Source organism: Cryptomeria japonica, chromosome 8 (genome assembly GCF_030272615.1).
Source record: "Cryptomeria japonica chromosome 8, Sugi_1.0, whole genome shotgun sequence".
In the NCBI taxonomy this organism is placed as follows: Eukaryota; Viridiplantae; Streptophyta; class Pinopsida; order Cupressales; family Cupressaceae; genus Cryptomeria; species Cryptomeria japonica.
In genome coordinates this window covers 339,972,626-339,993,955 of record NC_081412.1, presented here as the reverse complement: position 1 = coordinate 339,993,955, position 21,330 = coordinate 339,972,626, and the positions used below count along the sequence as shown (strand labels likewise).

The 21,330-nt window shown below is 37.6% G+C and overlaps 2 protein-coding genes across 8 annotated transcripts in view; both read left to right on the top strand.

Annotated features, from left to right (window-relative positions):
• LOC131078932 (diphthine--ammonia ligase) overlaps positions 1 to 21,330 on the top strand; it is a 211,421-nt gene that overhangs the window by 80,947 nt on the left and 109,144 nt on the right. For all 7 annotated transcript variants that reach the window (XM_058016786.2, XM_058016782.2, XM_058016783.2 and 4 more), the window contains 3 exons: positions 8,894 to 8,926; positions 9,077 to 9,159; positions 9,418 to 9,490. In XM_058016786.2, coding sequence (XP_057872769.2) covers positions 8,894 to 8,926; positions 9,077 to 9,159; positions 9,418 to 9,490 — 189 coding nt within the window. The remainder of the gene's footprint in view (positions 1 to 8,893; positions 8,927 to 9,076; positions 9,160 to 9,417; positions 9,491 to 21,330) is intronic.
• LOC131078965 (uncharacterized) lies at positions 17,393 to 19,743 on the top strand. The gene is made up of 5 exons (XM_058016826.2): positions 17,393 to 17,695; positions 17,796 to 17,948; positions 18,055 to 18,455; positions 18,573 to 18,981; positions 19,095 to 19,743. The coding sequence occupies exons 1-5, from the start codon at positions 17,632 to 17,634 to the stop codon at positions 19,658 to 19,660; spliced, it is 1,593 nt and encodes a 530-aa protein (XP_057872809.2). The 5' UTR covers positions 17,393 to 17,631; the 3' UTR covers positions 19,661 to 19,743.

The following is a 21,330-nucleotide window of genomic DNA, read 5'->3' as shown; positions in this document are numbered from 1 at the left end:
TAAGTTGTTGTCCCGGACTGTGCCGGATATCTTGATCCTAAAGTATGTGATCATCTCATGATTGACTTCTTAAGTGATTGTCCTGGATTGAGCCGGATATCATGATATTGAGTTTATTGTCATGACAAGACTATATTAAATGTTGTCCCGAATTGTGTCGGAAGTCATGACAGAATATGCTCCCAAGAAAATTACTTAGATCCACTCCTGCTAAGAGGGAGTGTTAAGATATAGCCCTCATGAATCTAACTAATGGTAAATCGGTTATTATCTGGAGAGTGATATATTAATAGAGCATACAGTTTGGAAATTAAACATAAACAAACTAGTTGTTATGAACGGTTGCCTCCGTAGGGACATGTCCATACGTGGCAACTGCCACATATGGACATGTCCCTACGTAGGCAACCTTTCCTCTTGTATTTAAACCGGATTCAATGATGGAGACGATCAATAACTCACGGCAATCAGTCTTCCAGAATCACTGTCATTATTTTTCGATCCATATTTCACAACAATTAGGATACAAAGCCCATTACTAATTCATATCATATGATAGGCTTATAATGACATTCAAAAAAGACATCATGGATGCACATCTGAAACTGCATTTCTTTACTTTGTAGATTTGTACAAATCCAAAATTCCCTTTATGCCCCTTTTTGTGAAAATTTAAAATTCCTTTACAATGAATAGAACCTGGTATACATATACTTTCCTTTGATAACTGTTTCATAATTACTTGGAAACTGAGTAACCACACTTTGATTTATGGGAAAAATAAAATAAGCTTTAATTAAGTTTATTAAATTCTTGACTTTACGGAAACAAAGCTTATTTTATGTCCTCTAACAAGTATTTAGTAATCCACTTTTTACAAAGGATAATATTAACAATAAAAACATGTGACTTTTGGCTCTTTGATTGGATTTACAAAAGTAATTAACTAGAAGTTTCTCTCTCTCTTTGAACTATCTCTGGTATTTTCTGAAATAGGATTCTGCATTGCGACCTCCTTTCCTTGAAGTGAAGATGATCTAGCCTTGCAATTCTTGAATGCTTTTACTGCTTAAACCATGATCTTGTTCCTTGGGACAATCACATTGATCATTCTCGTCCCCACAATGGAATGATTTTATTGAACATCTGTCAACTCCTGATTATAGCTGGATATATTTGCTTAACTTCCTGATGATTTCTATACCAGGGACATGTCCATCAAACACTTTTGTATTAATCACATTCTGGAAACTCATTTTTATAGCGTTGAATGTCCATATTTTGGATTTCTTTTTTCACTGCTGAGTCTGGGATAATTTATAGGAGATCATTTTGAAAGTTATCTTTTGCATGTTCACAAATTGCTAGGAGCTTCTCTTCTGGTAGAATTTGCTTCATATTTATCATCTTCCATTCTATACTTGGTATCCATAGATTATGTTGGTTTTCCTCTGTGTTTGAGGAAATGTTTTCATTAATCAAAATATTGTTATCTATTTTGATTATCTCATGGAGATCCTCCAAGATTCCTTGCCAAGTAGACACTTCCTTTTTAGCATCTTTTAGCTTCTTTTGTAATTCCTTCTCCTTTAGTCACTGCCTCTCCATAGACTTCTCCTGCTTTCTCAATGAAAACCATGGCATCTATCCTCATTTGATCTATCCATTTTCTAGTTGCCCTTCCACATGATTGGTTTCTATGAATATTTTCTATAATTTATTTTTCAATGACACTTTTAGAAAGAGGAATTGCAGAAGTTGGAACCACATCTATAGGCATAGAAGATGAATTCACAATTGACTTAAGATAATATGTCAAAACCTGCACTTGTTTCAATACGTCTCTGGTTTGCTTCTTTTTCTTAGTCCTTTTCACTAACTTAGTTGCAGATACCTGAAAATTATAAACATCACCTTCATGTGATGAAGGACCAAACTCTATTTTGGTAAATTCAAAATCAGTTACGATGGCTTCATCGACATTCTTCTCTGATACAGGTCAGGCCACTTTGACAGACACGTTCCCATATGATGGATCAACTATTAACGTTGATGAAACCTTGGTTTTCTTGGGTTCATTTGATTTCTAGATCAGATTGGTCACTTTATCAAATTTGGGAATGATTAGCTGAGTGACTTTCCTTTTCCTGAGCAAGCTTTGTTGTAACCAAGAGGGAGCATTAAGATTTGAAGCCTTTAAGATTCGTGACTTTTGGAGAAATCCCGAGTCCAACATTTCCTTGGAGTGCTCTTGTTGTCAGCATTGTGAAGGCGTAATTTACTCTTAGGAAATATTTATAGCTTTCTTTTAGTTTCAGCTATGGGTAAAACTCATATATTTGTGAATAATTGGTATACACCCCTCTAGTATTTAGTCCTGGTCATGTGCTCATACTGGCAATTGCATAAAACTTAAAAGAGAAAAGAGGTCATGCAGAAATACTGATTCTGTTCAAAGCAAACCATCCGATTATGCAAATTGTCACTAATGATCCTTCCCCAGTCAATAAATTGACTTCCTTTGCATATGACAGATTTATACAGATACATCCATTGTTCAAACTCACTCGATTATTTATTCCCCATTAACCTATGAAGTAACCCAATCATATAGATATCTCTTCCACAAAGAAGGGTCTATGTATGGCTTTGGGCAGCTGGGATTTCCCTCTTTTTGGAGTATGCAACCAATTTCTCGCCATAGTATTGAGACATTGATCTTTTTTCTTGTCTCTTGGTTTATGCTTACAAATTGATCCTTGGTTGGAAATTTGATAATGATGCTGAAGGAATCACTCTTCAGCTTGACAATCAACTTGTCATTAATCATTTTGACCTCTTTGGTTTCAGGATTGCTGTATTTCACACATTCTAACACCAAATCGAACATTGAATTGATATAGGAAAATTTGCTGCGTGAGCCAAACCACTTTCAAATATCCTTTGTGACAAAGGAGACCTCTTTCCCTCTTCCATGATGTCCCAGAAATCCTTTAAATTGAGATGTGCCAACTGTCCCAACATTGTATCTGAAATTTGAGGAAGTGTACTTTCAAGTACAAACATGAATTCATATCCTTGATACTTGTACTTCATGTTGATATAAATCCCCACCTGAATCTAATTTTACCAATTCCTCCTATCTCACTGTCAATGTAAAAGGCATACAATCATCTGACCATTACCACATTTAATGAGAAAAACTTCTTTGAGGTATCCTGAGGATGGTTTGGGATCCTAGTATTGGTAAGCAGATACATGATTGCTTGAGGACAAGCAATCTTTAAGGAGGGAGGACTGTAATGTCCCTTTTTTGGGACATTAGGAAATCCAATTAAATAATTAAGTTTAAGTTGTCAAAACATAATAATTTAAAAGACAACTTAATTTAATTATTTACCAATGCAGATTAAAAGTGACTTTTATGTCAACATCAAATTATAAAGTAAAGTCACTTAGCAAATAGAAGGGAATTCCAAGAGACAGGTAGTGGGCGAATGAAGAGTCACAGGTTGAGCTATTTAATAACTTGGAGAGGCTCATTTTCGCATGCTTGGTTTTATGTTTGGAGATTGATTCTTTGGGAGAGTTTCTGGGAAGCTCTAGATTTCAGCAGGTTTGAGGACGCAAACCCTCGAGCTTGGAGGCAGTGGACGAAAACCCATTGTCAGTTGGAGTTATCATTCAGGTGGCTCACTTTGTGCTTCAGTTTAATTTACTGGCTATCCAATCTGACTGTAAGTTCTGTGGCTACGATTGGAGTTTTTCTGTTTTTAATCTATTGAGATTTTTTGAGGCTATATCATATCTAAATTTCAGAAAATTCTGATTTCAATCTGAAATTTAATGGTTTTTAGTGTAATTTTGGTGAACAAACTGAATTCAATTACATGCAAATGGTATTTTGAATTTCTGTGGTTCATTGTCTAGAATAAAATATCCCTAGGGGGATATTTCAGATCCGAGGGGGGTATGGTCCCATCTAGATTGACCTGATTTGTTGTGCAAATAAGGGTTTATATTGGAAGTTTCTTGAGTATGTTGAGGAGTTTCCATTGTAGTTGATATGACCAACAGAAGGAAGTTCTACCTTTTTTTCAGTGGAGATGAAGAAAGATTTGAGTATGGTCCAACATAAATAAATAGATTACTTGATTCCACACTTTGTCGGAGGACAAGAGAAATTTGGATATCACTGTGATGTCCCCAAACAAGATTCTATCAAGTATTACTAATATCGAGAAAGCTCCTTGTATTATCTTTAAGAATAGCTTAGAATTCATTAGGCAACAATGAAGCTAGTTATATTATCGATGATGGTTAGAAGATATCAAGTATGGTGATCAGTAACAGAACAGATCGAGGAAGGCATATAGATCGGTAACCATCGATGAGATCAGATCAGAATTGTTATTAAGTTATAGGCAGCAGAATTTATATTTAAAGCATAATGAACAAATCAATACTTGGACTGCATCCAATATCAAATAGGTTAGAAAGTTTGTGGCACGGGAGCTTCTTCATAGAGAACAATGTGGCTGCTATGAAGAAAGATGATAAGTGTCAAGATGCAACAAATAATATGATTGATATTCCCAATATCATATGGAGAACATAGAGCACAAAGACATCAGCCAAGATTGTCATGAATTACTAAATTATAATGAATAATAATATATATTGAAGCTTATGGTGCTGCAAAGTATTCTTTACACTGCTGGCTACTATGGAATAATCGTGGGGAAGATTTAATAGTCAAATCAGGACTATCACTGTTCCAGAAAGGGAGAACTAAAGTTGATCAGTAAATAATGGATAATTAATTAATGTTGCTAGTAACTAAGAAGAGATATGATTCGACATTGGGGTGGAAACTCTTCATTCATGTCTCTTCTAGAGTTATGTACGGGACATCTACCACTCCCCCAAAAGCATCATCGATCACTTAATTATTATTTTTTTCTTATTCATACATTCCCATGAGATATTCAATAAGGAGCAATATCAATACCACAGAAGATCAACGGGATAAGCATTGATCATAGTCATACATAACTACATATTTGCAGCGCTCAAGGAGCCGTACTACAACCAAGGAGGGTGGTACCGATCCACCATTGACAACATAAGAGCGCACATGCATAGAGACATCAGTCAGAGATGACGTATTAAGGATAACTTTGTACCATCAAGATAGATACAAATCAGAAACAACAGTAATCCCACCAACTACAGATTCACGTGTCTGTTTTCCCTCTGATCCAATAAGGTTCACAATTATTGTAAGCAAGAGGAATTAAATATCTGAAACAATGATAGTCAACACCCCATCAAACCATTATTGAAAGCAGAATTTAGTTTGACAGGGATCTGAAGCAGCAATCAGCACACTACTTTCTGATCGATTGGCTTATATCATCATCAAGGATCATATCAAAGAATTGTTTGACAATATACTTTACATATATTTCAAGAGGATATCAGAGATAACAGTTGATCAAGGCATCGATATAGATATAATCTTAATCTTGCATAATATGAGATTCATATAGAAAAGATACGTCATATCTTGTACATCAGATTATATTGCATTCAAAACATATCAACATATTTGGATCTTTTCTCATTACATTCCATGTGCATATCAGTTCCACAAGCAAGACTTATACAGTGGTCATCCTTATACAAGTTTGGTCGACAATCTAATTCTTGCATAGTGTTTTACTAGAAAGAAGCCTTTTTGAAACTGGAGTTCTAAGCAAATAGTCCCCAAACCCTAAGATATTAATTAAGGCGACATTTCAATCACATAGTAGTGGGAGAGACATAAATGAAGAGTTTTTGAGAAGACCTGTCTGTATGGCAGGTATAGGAAGAAGGAACAAGTTGAAGACTACATCTGCAACACAAATCATGAGGTCGATTTTGCTAATTGTGAGAAGTCCTAATGGGAGACTATCTAGGATATAAGTTTTTAGTTGAACTAAATTAATCTGCTTGAGGTATGGCAATATACAAAGATATAACTGACCGAGAAGAAAAAGAATAAGCAATAAGAGCAAGTGTTTTTAAAAAAAATTGCTGAGCTCTTCAATAGGTTGAAAGAAGAAAATAATAGAAAAACACTCAAGTGAATGTTAACAATATAGTGGTTGAAGAAACATTATAATGAGATCAAGTACCAGTCCATTTCAAGAGAGACATAGTTGAGGAGTTTCCAAGAGTAAGATGGAAAGGAAAGAAACAATATGAGGCTACTTCCATCAAAGCATTTTAAGCCGGAGTTAGAGTTTGTTAATGCCCATAACAGTGAGGCAGAATTGAAGAAGCTATTTAAGGCCAATGATTTGGAACACAATGTAAAGACCCCTTGTCTTCCAAACACTGATTTTCAATGAAGGATAATGGTATCGCTGATTGTCTTTGATTTGTTTTTGGAGTTTTGTAATTTTTTTTGTGTTTTGTGGATATATGATAATGAAAAAGCAATGCACATAAACTTCTAATAAATTCTGAAATCTGGAAACTAATATGATCATTCAAGAAATTTAGAGAAGAGGCATTATTGAATCTCTATTTCATTAATTTCTATAACATTGATAGTCACAAGCATACCCGATTTGTAATCAATTGTTGTCCCTATTAATTCCAGCCAAAAAGCAACTTAGGAATGGGTCGAAATCCTCAAGAATCGTTGTAACTTGTTCATGCATGAAGTGCTGGTGTCTTACTTGCAGCTAGCTGCCCTCTTCCTCAATATTTTCAGAATTTTTGGAAACCTCTTCTGTGGAAATTGTACCTAGCTGAAACCCTCTTCTTGCTGCAGCTATGGCTGCCTATGTGCAGGTCGTACAATCTTGATTCGGCTGCCAATGCCTCCTTGTTTGCTCAGCACCAATTACACCATTAAATCTGAACCAAAACTGAGTACTAACTCTGAAAATTTGTCACCAATCTGCTCAATATTGACTCCTGGATGAAGCGAATTCTCCTGAAGCCAAACTCACTGGATCTTTCACCAATTCATGAGGCTGCAACACTGAAGAATGAACGTTCTCGAAATGCCAAAACTCTGAAACCTGCAAGAACCCTCGCCTTCTTTCCAGAGCTCAAAACTTCAATCAATCTCCTCAAAATGACAAGTCAAGAAATGAATCGATTTTCACCAAAGTCCTTTTATATTCTCCAAATAAGTTCGAATTCCTCAATAAAGCATTTGATGATATTAAATAATATAACTTGCAATTAATAATCATGTCACCAAACTTTGGAAAATGAGCTCTTAAATTAATTAATATTTGGTCCCCCTCTTCATGATGCTTAGACCCTCAACTTAATTGATTTATTATAAAGTTATTTATAACTTTATAATTAACCATTTAATGAATTAATATTAATTTGGTCACAATAATATTAACATCTCCTTAAATACACCATATACTAACGTGCCGTCTGAAGTAGTAGTCTCTCCTCTTAATTCCCTATGTGACCAAATACACTTTCTAAAAATAGAAAGGGTCCATCTCTATTACTTCCGACTTATTATAAATAGTAAGTATGGCAAACGGAGTCCAAATGAAGTCGAACGAAGGCCAAATCCACAATACTCTGAGCACTGGAGATGCCACAACCCTCAAAAGACCCTCTCACCAACCTCATTAGCCTACGAGGGCCATATAATAGGCTAATCCTCCAAAAATCCATGTCTGCGAAAAAGGGGACATTACACACAATGCATCGAAGAAGATTCAGATGCAAAGATCAATGAGCAATATATCATTGCTAAGTTAGTGGTGGGACAACTATTTAACATGAATGAGTTGGCTACATATGAAGGAAGCTCGTTATCTTCTTCAATTCAGAGTCATTGGGTGACTAGAGTGCCACCTTCCACCTTCAATCTCTTCAATCTCTACTCTTTCTACGTTTCGTGCCACCTTGCCTAAGACCTCTGCATTTCATGCTGGCACTAATTCTCTTGCTTTACACCTCATGCAAGGCACTGGTCAAGGATGACTGTTCAATTGAGGGAGATACATGTAGACAGCATATTTGGGTGTATGCTTATTCATTGAAAGATGAATTTTCTTAAGATAGTGCAGTGATGTACTGTTATTTTAGGCAATCATATATTCAAAATGGGTCAATTTTTTGTTGAGTATGGTAATTTCTTCAAGGTGCGCAACCATCAAACTTAGAGCTGGACAATAATATTTGTGTGTTGAATACATTGGACTGTGTATGTATTCCCATCATTGTCATCATGGTCTGGTCTGATATTATTCTACATAAAGTTGTTGTTGATAATGAAAAGGACTGATCAGCTCTCCATGCTGTGTTCTTCATGTCATGTGATTCTTCTATACATGTTTACAATTAAGTGATTTTGCATTTTTTCTATTGTGGATGATTTTAATATTTACTTTATTATGTGTGATTCTATTGCTATCTGCATTTGATTGACTTACCACCTTCTTGAGCTTATGCATTTTTCTGTCAACATTGATTCTCAAAAGAAAATACAATTCATTTAAATTTGGTTGTTGTTGATAATGAAAAGGACTGATCAGTTCTTCATGCTGTGTTCTTCATGTCATGTGATTCTTCTATACATGTTTACAATTAAGTGATTTTGCATTTTTTCTATTGTGGATGATTTTAATATTTACTTTATTATGTGTGATTCTATTGCTATCTGCATTTATCGAATGAATGCATTTGATTGACTTACCACCTTCTTGAGCTTATGCATTTTTCTGTCAACATTGATTCTCAAAAGAAAATACAATTCATTTAAATTTGACAAATCCTATTGTTTGCCCCTTGTATTTTTACATATGCTATATTGTTGGTCAGATTAAAAACGATTTTGCATGCTTTTTGGTATATGCAGGTTGAAAAGGGGATTGAGGCTATCCTTGTAAAGGTGAAAACAAGATCAAACATTCTATTGTTTTTAACTTAGTCACTGGTTAGAGGTAGCATTATTCTTCTTCAAGTTGTAAGTACTTCTAAGATAACTTTAAAAATTTTAGAGCCACGGTACACACTAATATGAGTTTGGACACTGTATTAGGTTGCTGCCATTGGTTTGGATCCTAAAAGGCATCTAGGCAGTGATCTTGCTACCATGCAGCCTCACCTTCTGCATTTGAAAGAGTATGCTATATATTACATTGATACTAAATGAAGTTTAGAAGTGCTACATAGCTTTCTTTATGTTTTTCATTTTGAGCATACTCCAGGATTCTTTTCCCTTGAATTCAGATATGTATGCCACTAGTCCTGTTCTTATTTGTTTGAGAGGGCATTGATATTTTCTCTGGCATGTTGGTGTTGACTGTTGACTAGAACATTTCAATTGCTAATGAAGCTTTTGAAGGTTTCAATTCTTAATCCTTCTATTATCATAAGCAGATTATATGGAATAAACGTTTGTGGAGAGGGAGGAGAGTATGAGACTTTGACTCTTGATTTTCCTCTGTTCAAGGTAATATTCAGCCTTGTTACATAATATTGTTCTCGTTTTGAATATTTCTTCAAAATAATTCTGTTCTTTGTTTAAATTGAAATCTGAACACCTCTTTCCAAAATACAACATTTATTTTTATTTCAGAATTTTATACTGTGTATTTGAAGTTTACGATGAAGACTGCCATGAACAGCCAGAAATTGCTAATGAAAGTACACATTTTAATAAGAATTCTACGATTTTTATTTTTTATTTTTGTAAGCACACCAGGAACAAATGTGAGCCAAATTTTCATGTGCTCGTTTCAGAATTAATTTACCTTGGAGACCCACAGCCTATTTCTTATTTTCTGTAGACTAAGGGATACAGACAGGGAAAAATAATTTAATAATAATTTTTGAAGTGATCCTATAATTTTATAAAAGGGATGACTTAAAAGTTAAATATTATTGTCTTTATTGATATGGGCCAAATGTATAGTATTAAAAAGTGTTTTTGAACACCTTTGGAGATAGTTTTAGGTGGGAAAAGATAAATTGAGATTAAAAGGAGTGACTATAAAAGGAAATTTTTGAAGGGACAAAGGTATTCATTGGTATTTTAATCAAAACCTATTTTAGAGCTCGAGCATTTTGTTCATCTCCACATCTGAGAATGAGAGCCCTTTGGTGCAAAAATTTGGAGGACAAAAAGCTTCTTGGTTTCTAGTTGAGGTGGTTCCACTAAGGAGTCACATTTGTGTGGAAAAATTGTAGTATTCTAGTTTCAGTTGTGATAGGGTTTTTTAGTGAGTTGAAGATTTATTTCAATATATAGTTCAAATGATTTCTAAAATGTCATATTTTCATTTCTATTTTAGTGGTGAATCTTTATTTTACTGGCCTAACTGTACCATCACTGTTATTATATTTGGAGGTTTCTTTATTCAGCTTTCGATATATATCATTCTCTTGGGTCAACCCCCATGGGGGCCTTTGCTCCAAGATGGCTTTCTACATGGACCACTTCCTTGAGATGAAGGATGGGCTCATTGCCCACCCTTCTTACTTATCCCACCATTGGTCCCATTCCCTTAGGATCCCCCTCGGTTCCTTTCGGGTGGGTTCTCACAGGCTCCACATTGAGACTGATCACCAGCTTGACAGAAAGGACATGATCTGCCAGTTATGCAGCATTGGAGAGACCGAGTCGGAGGAGCACTTCATATTCCCTTGCCCTATCTATTACGAGATCTGTGGGGGATTCTATTGCCTTTTTAGAGACACTTAGGACCTCTCCACTTTTTCAGATTCAGGGATCGGAGGTGCCTTGCCCTTTATCTTCAGGAGGCCACCAGGCTTCAGGACAGTTCTCTTCAGCGTCAACCTCCTGCGCACTCACACTCTTGTCAGCTTATCACCTCCTTCTTCATTGGGCTCCCTTTGGCTCATGGTACCAAGCGGCAGTTTAGCCCTCCTTCCAGTCATTCTAGATCCGTGAAGCCCCGGAGGGACTCTTTTCAGCATCGGCCTTCCTCTTCCAGGACTTCTCAGAGGCGGCACGAAGCTCCTGCTCATTCCATGACTTACCCTTCTATTCGGGGGTTCTTCTTGGCGGCTCAAGTTTCTTAAGGGGGTTCGGGTTTCCCTGTTAGAACCCTGCCCCCCCCTTTTTCTGGTTTTGTGGTTCTTTTTGTTTCCCGCTGCTTTGGCTTTGTTTTTATTCGGGTACCGTTTGGTGCCCTTGCTGTGGGTTGGGCCCTTGTGCTCGTTTCGGCAGTCCCTTTGACCCCGTTTGTGGTCATTTGTTGGACATTAATAAATTTATCTTATCTTATCTATGGTAACCATACCTTATAGCTGTACCATTCCTTAAATCAATGCAACAAGTATCATTATATATTTTGAATGCTATTGATGAGAAAGAACATTGTGTGATTTTCAAGTGCAAGTTAATATCTTAGGAAGTTTTTCTTTGGCTACTGTACTAAACATTTAGCTAGCTGTAATTTGGAAGATACTTTTATTTGTGGATGCCGCTGTACTTTGTGGAATCGCGATTCTATGAAGGCTTAAGCCTTAGGAATTTGCAATATACTTACTGCCTGCTGCTGATAGGAGGGTGCAAATCATATTAACTCTGCATTATTTTGCTGTTTCATCATTCTTGTTGAATGGTCATAGGCCAAACTCAAGCTGGATATTTTTCATAAATATTGTAAGTGGATTTTGTATATCTAATTTTAATATTATTTATTATTTAGGAAATTTTTTGAAGTTAATATTAATTTTGTTTTGTTTTTTATCAATATAAGTGGGGTTCAATACCCATAGTAGCAAAAAACATTTTGGGAAAAGTTTTGTAATGTCCCCTTGTGGAAATAGGATTAATTAATAAATGATAAAATTTAGTTAAGTCTAATGTCTGGTCAAAAGGCATGAAGTGAAAAGTTGTGACCCTCTCAAACATGAGATATAAAAGGGAGAAAAGAGAACTTCGTTGGGGGAAATAAAGGGATGAAGGAAGTAAGAAGGGAGCAAAGGAATTAAGGAAGCATTTATGGGAAGAAGATAAGGAAGTGACTTTTTCAAAGGGGCAGCAATGATGAAGGGTTGTGACCCTTTCGAAAGGGTGGTAATTGTGAAAGGTTGTGACCATTATGAAGAGGCGTGACTCTTCCTCACATTGGAAGATATAAAGGGGAGAAATTTTCATTTGAGGAGGAGATAAAAAAGGGGAGATCAATTTGGGGAATAATATATCAATCTCAAGGGCAGCAATGAAAAGTGGTGACTCAATTCTTATGAAAGGTGGTGACCCCTCCAATAAAGTATAAAGCAGAATTCATTCAATGCATTGAAAGGGACTTACCAATCAATGTAGAAGATCAATATAATTAATATCAATTTTCCTAAGAAAGCAAAGAATCTTAAGCAATCAAATACAGATCAAACCATTCAGCAATAGTACTCATCCAAGAGGGCAGCATTCAGCTTTCAAAGAGGGAAACAACATTGAATTGAATCTGTCCAAATTACCACAACAGACTAATAATACTTCACCTGCAATAATTTTGTAAGTATGGTGGGCAAGATTTAGTGTTCTCCGAAAAGGGGACATTACAAGTTTACAAACCAAAAGTATGAGAGTTTTTAAAAACCTCAAGATTTAAACGGGGAAAAATTGGAAAAAAAATCAAATTTTAGAATAAACGTAAAAAAATATAGAAAAAGGGACAAACTTTTCGTTTTTGAAATTTAAATGCATTTCAATAGCATAGAGATATAGAGATCAAATAAAATTGAGAGCTTATCCCATGAATTGTCAAATATGGATTATTGTTGTTAATTTATAATGTTCACTTAATAATTAGATGCTAATAGTTTTCAAAGTTTCAATTACAATCCAGTTTGTACAATCTAGGTAGGTGAAATCCCTCTATCCAAAACTTTTATCTAGCAATGGATAAATGACCAAATCAATCAAATTAAATGTGTTGATAGGATCATATGAACCATAGCTCCAAATCAAAATAGTGCAATGATTTTATTAAAAGAATTCATATGTACATATAGCATTCATGAAGATGATGTTTCTAATCAAGAAACAATCGTAAACTAAAGAAAAATAGAAACTATCTAAATGTACAATAAGTTTCATACTTGATCATTAAATAAACATAAAAGATATTATTCTAATATCCTCCCTTAATGGTTAATCTATCAACTACACCAAGTTGCCCCCTAAATTTTACAAACTTGTGCGGGCTAAGAGACTTGGTGAAAAAATCTGCCATCTGATCCGCCGTGGGAACATACAACAACTGAACTGATCTGTCAACCAACTTCCGAATGAAGTGACAATGAAGTTCAACATGCTTGGTTCTCTCGTTGAAGACCGGATTCTTGGCCAGTTTGAGCACCCCCTAATTGTCACAGTAAAGGGGGGGTAGGACCTGCTTGAGACATTTGTCTGTTTGAAAGCATATGTTGAAGCCAAATTGCCTCACAAGATGCCTTAATTGTTCCTCGATACTCAACTTCTTTCGAGGAAAGAGCCACCACCTGCTGCTTCTTACTAGTCTATGTGACTGCACTAGAGCCCAAACTGAAAACATACCCAGATGTTGATTTTCTGTCATCAACGAAACCTGCCCAATCTGAGTCTGTGTAACCAGAGAGTCTAGGATCATGACTTCTGTTGTACAGGAGTCCAAAAATCAGAAGTGCCCTTCACACAACGCAACACACGCTTCGTTGCTATCCAATGATCAGCCTTTGGAGATGTCATGAAGCGTGAAATGTAGCTCATTGCAAAACTGAGATCAGGCCTAGTAGCAATAAGATAGATGAGACTGCCCACCAGTTGCCTAAATGATGATTCATTCACCACAGGTGAATCTAATTTGGCTGTCAGCTTCAGCCCTTTCTCCGTAGGTGTGGATGCAGGTTTGCAGTCTTGCATCCGAAACGTGTCCAGCAGACTATGAGCATACTTTGACTGAGATATGAAGATACTACCCTCAGTCTCCCAAACTTCAACACCTAAACAATAGTGGAGAAGTCCCAAGTTTGTCATGTCGAAAGATTGGCATAAACTCTGTTTGATTTGATCGATCAAAGTTGCCAAACTACTAGTGATAATCAGGTTATCAACATAAATAACAAGGAGAAGAATATCACTACTAGTGTTTTTGACATATAGATTAGAATTAGATGGACTCATGTGAAATCCATTATCTATGAGGTACTTGTCAATCTTGATGTACCAGGCCCGAGGAGCCTGTTTCAGGCCATAGAGTGTTTTCACCAGTCTGCACACCTGTTGTTCTTTTCCAACAACCTTAAACCCTAGAGGCTGTGTCATGTAGACCTCTTCTTGCAACTAACCGTTGAGGAATGCACTCTTAACATCCATCTAATGGACTTTCCAACCAAACTGAGTTGCTAAGGCAAGGACAAGATGAATGGTACTCATCTTGGCTGTAGGAGCAAAAGTCTCCTCATAGTCAATGCCTTCCTTCTGTGAGAAACCTGGAGAAACGAGATGAGCTTTGTACTTATCAAGGGTTTCGCCAGCTTTGTTCTTAACTTTGTACACCCATTTGCAGCTAATGGGCTTCTTCCCTGGAGGAAGACCAAAGAGGACCCAAGTGTTATTCTTTAGAAGACTATGATGTTCAGCTTCCATAGCCTTTTGCCACTCAAGAATCCCTTTAGCTTCAGAATATGTCTGGGGCTCAAAAACACTGTGAATGTTGGCCATGAGAGCAAAGTTGATTGTATTTTGCCTCTTGCTCTTGTTTCTGGAAGATCTACCCTCAATGAGCTCATCGAGACAAAGATCACCGATGGTCTTAGCCCACCATTTAGGCCGAAGAGTAGAAGAGACAAGATCAGATGTAGGAGAAATAACTGGAACTGGAGGTGAAATAGGTGGAAGATTAGCATCATCTGGAGGAAATTCAAGTAGTGCATCATCAAATTCAGAATTTGCATCATCCCTCCCATCAGGTGAACCAAATGGAAGACATACACCCAAATCAGAAGCCTTCAAAGGTTTATCCTCAGAATTCTTCTCAGACGAGGAAAGCTGAAAAGGTCCTCGTTCTTCATCAAAGACAACATCACGACTGAAGATAAAACGATCAGTGTCTACATCAATCAACCGGTAAGCCTTGTGGTTGTCAGTGTATCCTGTGAACATAAGTTTTTGACACTTGGAATCCAACTTGGAATCAGTGTATACTATGCTAAAGAGCCAAAGACTTTTAGATGACTGATCTTCGGTTTGCGACCAGTCCAAGCTTCCTCAAGAGTCTTCCCCTTAACAGCTTGTGTGGGAGACTGATTCAGGAGATAGACTGTAGTTATACGACTTGTGCCCAATATTTCTTAGGAACATTCTTGTGTTCCAACATTGACCTAGCCATTTCAGTGATAGTGTGGTTACGACGTTCAACAATTTTGTTCTGTTGACTGGCGTTTGATGCCATGTATATCACAGAAGTTGGAGAAAGCAGTAGAACAAAACTTCCCTCCATTATTTGACCTAAGAGTGACAATAGGGCATCCAGACTCTTTCTCTACTAAGGCCTTAAACTTCTAAAATACAGTAAACACATCTGATTTCTGTCTAAGAAAGTACACCCACATTTTATGACTGAAATCATTAGAAAAAAGTAAGAAATACTTGCAATTAGTAATAGAAGGTGTATTCGTTGGACCACATACATAAGCATGAACCAACTACAATACCTTTGAGGCTTGCCATGAGTCACCATCTTTGAATGATGTCTAGTGCTGCTCTCTAGCCGGTCAAGCTCCACTGACGCGGTGATTTTGAGTCTGAATCTTAGGTAAGCCAAGAACAAGATCCTTCCGAACAAGCTGAGCAAGGTAGTGAATGTTCAGGTGACCATACTGTTGGTGCTAGAGACTGCTGAAAGAAGATGATTTAGTTGCAAAGGCATGCTCAAGAGAATCGCTCGTATTCACAAGTTTGTATAGACCATAGAAACGGGACTCGCCCAGACTTGGCGAGTCCGAGTACGTGTCATGCTCGGCGAGTCCCAGGGACTTAGACTCGGACTCGTTCGAGTCTGGCGAGTAAAATCACCAGACTCGCCGAGTTGGCGAGTTTGGCTCAAACTCGCCAAACTCGGTGAGTCCCGAGCCCCAGACTCGGCCGGTGTCAAGGCAACTAAAAAACAAAAAATAAAATTAGTTTGCAAGGTTTTTTCAATTTTGTTTTTTCTTGTTAATAATCTCCTATCCCTAAAAGTGACCTTCATTTCATTCACTTGCAAAAAAAGGAGGAGTAAAGTGAGTTGGGAAGAAAAACAAGGGTGCATAGAAGAAAAATCAGCAAGGAGGAAGCTCAAGTTTTCTTCAATTTGTCACATTGGAGCTGCATTGTGTTTGGATTTGGTGCATCAAGAGTTGGATAGGAAGACTTTGCAGCTCATTTCAAGCTTGTTGTAAGAGGTAAGATTGTTTCTTGTATGCAAAAATTCCATTTTCCATTCATTTATTTTGAAAGTTTTACATTTTCTTTTAAAATCTTTTGTATGTTTGTATGTAGTATGTAGTATGTAGTTGTAGTGTTGTACTATGTAGGGTTTGTAAATTTCTTTTTTTTAAAAGTAGGGTTTGTAAAACCCTACTTTAGTTTTTTGGAATGTATGTAATATGTATTAATTTTAATTTGTATTTGTAATGTTTTATTGCAGCAAACTTCACTTTATTATTTGCCTCAACTTCAAGTTTCACAAAACTATCCTAAAATGTCTACTTCAGCTTCTAGACCCCCCATTAGAAAGGACCCTGCTTGGAAATATCATGAGGATTTTCCAGGGCAAGGAAAGGGGCAAACAAAATGTATGTTTTGCAAAACAATATTCCATGGAGGTATATATAGGCTGAAATACCATATTGCTGGTGTGCGTGGACATGATGCCGGACCATGCCTAAAAGCAGTCCCTGAGGCCGTACGTGAATGTTATGTAATGGTTGAGGAAATTGAAAGGAAAAAGAAACAAAAGGAGGATTGAGCGACCATTGGGAGAGAGACATTTTTAGGAAGAGGGACACAGTTAGGTTGTGTTGGAGGCCCTTCTTCCTTACCTCCATATCGTCCCACTCAGTTTGCTACTGCTACTGCTGGTGCTTTTGCTTCTGCTTCTATAAGTGGCAGTGCCACCGCCACTTCTCATGTTCCTAGCACTAGTAGTTGTAGTGGGAGTGTTAGCATTGGACCTAGGATTCGTAAATCTAGGTTGGATTCCTTCTTTGTGCCTCGCACTACTCCTGGGTCCCAACCGTCGCTTGAGGGCATGGGTTGGAACAAGGAGGTCCATGATGCTGCTAAAATGGTAGTTGGCAGGTTTTGGAGCTACAGCTGTATTCCATTCTTTGTAGCCAGGTGAATGTTTTACTAACTTTTATGTTTGATAACTCTGATTGTTTTAATTTTTATACTTAACTTATCTCATTGAGTTTGTTTGCGACAAGTCTCCTTATTGGCAAGAAATGGTTGATGCCATTACCATATGCGGGGCGGGGTTCAAAGCCCCTAGTGAGAGTGATTTGAGGGGACCCATTTTGTCTCAAATGGTGGATAATGTGAAGAAGGATTTAGATGAACAACGCTAGGTATGGAGCACTAAAGGTTGCACCATCATGACTGATGGTTGGACGGATAGGAGAAATAGAACTCTCCTTAATTTTCTTGTTTCTTCTGCAGGTGATTGATTAATTTTAGTTTCATATAGTCTTTAATTTTTTATTTTTTATTTAATGGTTTATTGAATGATCATTGACCTAGCTTTATTTTTTTATTTCAGGGGGCACCGTTTTCACCAAGTCCATTGATGCCTCCGCCCATTGCAAGAATGCCACCTACCTATGTGAGCAGATAGAGGAGGTGATTGAAGATGTGGGTGAGGAGAACGTGGTACAGGTGGTGACCGACAATGCAGCAAATTATGTTGCTGCGGGTAAACTTTTGATTACAAACTAATTTTGTTTGCAAATTAATTACTATCTTGTAGTTTGTACCTCCATTAATTACAATTTACAATGCAACAAATTATGTTGCTGCAGGTAGACTATTGATGGAGAGGCACCCATCTATAGTTTGGACTCCACGTGCTGCTCATTGCATTGACCTCATGTTGGAGGATATTGGAAAAATACCATGGGTGAAGAGATGTGTAGAAAGGGCAAGAAATGTCTGCAAATTTGTATATAATCATTCATGGGTGTTGGCTCTTATGAGACAATACACAGAGCAGAAGGAGTTAGCTCGTCCAGGAATCACAATATTTGCCACAAACTTCCTCACATTGCAGTCCATGCTTAGGTCTAAGTCTGCCTTGAGACGTATGATTGTTGGTGAGGAGTGGTCTTCCTCATCCTATGCTACCACCTCTGCAGGGAAAGATATGGCAGACTGCATTTTTGATGAGCAAGGCTTTTGGGTCCCTTGTGATGAGATAGTGAAGGTAATTTTTTTTTATAAATTTTACAATTTAACTTCATGTTTTATAACTTATTATATGTAATATGTATTCTCTTATTTGCTCATTTTTCTAAATTACACAATATTTTCAATTTTGCAGTTTGTTAAGCCCTTGGTGGTTTTGTTGCGAGTTGCGGATGGAGATAAGCCCACAATGGGCTATATATATGAGGGCATGGATAGGGCGAAGGAGGCCATCAGATTCGTCTATCGAGTGGATGAGAGCAAGTATGGTCCCATTTGGGAGATCATTGATAGGAGATGGCATCATCAGCTTCATAGGCCCATCCATGCGGCAGCCTATTATCTGAATCCGGCATTTCGTTTTATCCCTTCTTTCAAGGTTGATGTGGAGGTCCTTAATGGGCTATATGCAATCATGGAGAAGATGGGACCTGCTGGTACTTCTCAGATAGACCTTTTTCGAGAGCTACAGATGTTCTCAGATGCACAAGGGGAGACCTTCTCTCGTCCTATCGCCAAAGATGGTAGGACAACTATGATGCCAGGTAAAAATAAATTGTTAGGCTTAATTTTAGTTTTATTCAATACTATATTGTAACTTGTTAAATGAGTTCATGAGTGAGACTGATTTTATTTATTTTTCTCATTTCAAACTCAGATCATTGGTGGAACTTTTTTGGCCCAGAGACACCAAATATTCAGAAGTTGGCCATTCGCATCTTGAGCCAACCATGCAGCGCATCAGGTTGTGAGCACAATTGGAGTATGTTTGAGCACATACACTCCAAGAGGCGCAATAGATTATCTGTGGAGAAGATGAATGATCTCGTCTTTGTTCACTACAACCTCCGCCTGAGAATGAGAAAGAATGCATTAGTTGACATCTCTCCTATCATTCTAGATGAGGTTGATCTTGAAGCAGAGTGGGCCAATGAGAATCAAACATCTCCTGGGACTCTTACAACTGTCCTTAGTGATGATGACATTGATTGGATCGACCAAGTAGATATAGAGGTTGAGGCTGTAGCCATGGTAGAGGAGGAGCAGAGAGCACGAGCAGAGACAGGAAATACTGAGACTCAGAGTGACACAACTGTTCCTGATGTTGGTGAGCATGGCATGGTGCCACGGGGAGCGACTATGGCTGCTGAATCATCCAGGACCTACTTTAAACGCCTTTGCAGGGGGCCAGGGCGAGAGGGTGCACGACCCTCTGTGCCATAGGCTTGTACACTTGTAGTTGTATTTAGTATTTACTATTTACCTTTGGTATTTGTATGAAACATTTGATGATGATCATATGATGACATGGATTTTTTATTCCATGAGTTTTGTAATATTGTATACATTTGACAACATTTATATATCTATGTTTGTTATTTTCTTCAGCTACAATTTGCGTTTATGCTTATGTGATTGATGTATACTTGTGTATGTAATCAAATGAGCCGAGTTTGATGATGTTTTTGTGTCTTTAAGGTGTATTCAATAAAGGGTGTTTGAAACAAGTTTTAAATCTTTAAAAAATTCTAAATTTCTTGAGTTTTTCACTTTCCCAAGTCCAGCCAAGTCTGGAGCCGAGTCCCGAGTTCGAGTCCGAGTCGGCCTTGCTGAGTATGAGCCGAGTCCAAGTCCCGTTTCTTTGGTATAGACCATGATCCTCGATGCCAATAGCCATAGTAGTGCGTGTCGCATGATCAACAATCGAACATTTGTGGGAACTGAATACCACATCAAGGTGAGGAGAGTGCCGCATAATTTGGCCCACTGAGAGAATGTTTAGTTCCATGTCAAAAATGTAGTATACATTGAGGAAGATGAGATTCCTCCCTCCAGATTGTATCTGAACGTTGCCCTTACCAACGATAATATACTCTTTACCTCCTCCAAAAATGACTGAATCGGTGTAAGGAGAGAAGTCTGTGAACCAGTCATGCCTGTGAGTGAAATGTCGAGATGTACAAGAGTCTATATACCAAGCAGAAGATTTCACATGATCTATAGGATGCTTCGCCATGAAAGTGTAGAATACAGATTCTTTATGCTCAGAGTGCTCTTCGACATTGGCCTTAGGCCGAGACCCTCCCTGCTCTCGTTGTTCGGAAGCTATCTGTTTCCGACAATCTTTGATCAAGTGGCCATATTTGTGACAATAATTAGTTTGCACCTTCTTCTTCTTCATGCTATCTTGAGGCTGATTGGAGCCTTTCTGCTGACATGATTGAGATTTGCCTTTATCCATGTGAAAGGATTTGGCTGCGAATGCTTGCTTTGAGGAGGATGAAGTGGCATTGCTACCAAATTGTTGTTCAACGGTCCTGCTAGAGAAGTTTGGTGTGCAACTTTGGAAATTTTAGATCAACATTCGTTGAAGTAATGTTGAGAGTTTCTATGAAGTGCTCATAGGATTTAGGTAGACTTTTTAGGGTTATAACTGCCATATCCTCTTCCTCGATTTTCCGTCCAATGGGTTCTAGCTGATCCCGAATGTCCCTTATCTTTGTCAGATGCTCCTACAAGGACATACATCCATCATAATAGGAAATAGCTAGTTTTTCAGAAAGAAAGCACGGTTTTTATCTGATGTCTCATGGAGATCCTTTAGAATGGTCCATTTCTCTGTAGCTATCTTGCCGGATGGCGCTTGCGGCAGCTGATCATCAGTAACAAAAAGCTTGATAAGCATGATCGCTTCCCTATTGCACTTGTCAACCTTATCCTGATCTAGTCCAGTTGTGGTAGGACGAGTCTCTTTTCCCAAAACGAGATCATCAAGGTGGCAGTATTCAAAGATGGTCATCATCCGCTACTTCCATGTGTTGTAATTTTTGTTGTTAAATCGCTGATTGCCCTCCAACATGATGTTGGTTAATGATGCCTTTGTGCATGCTTTT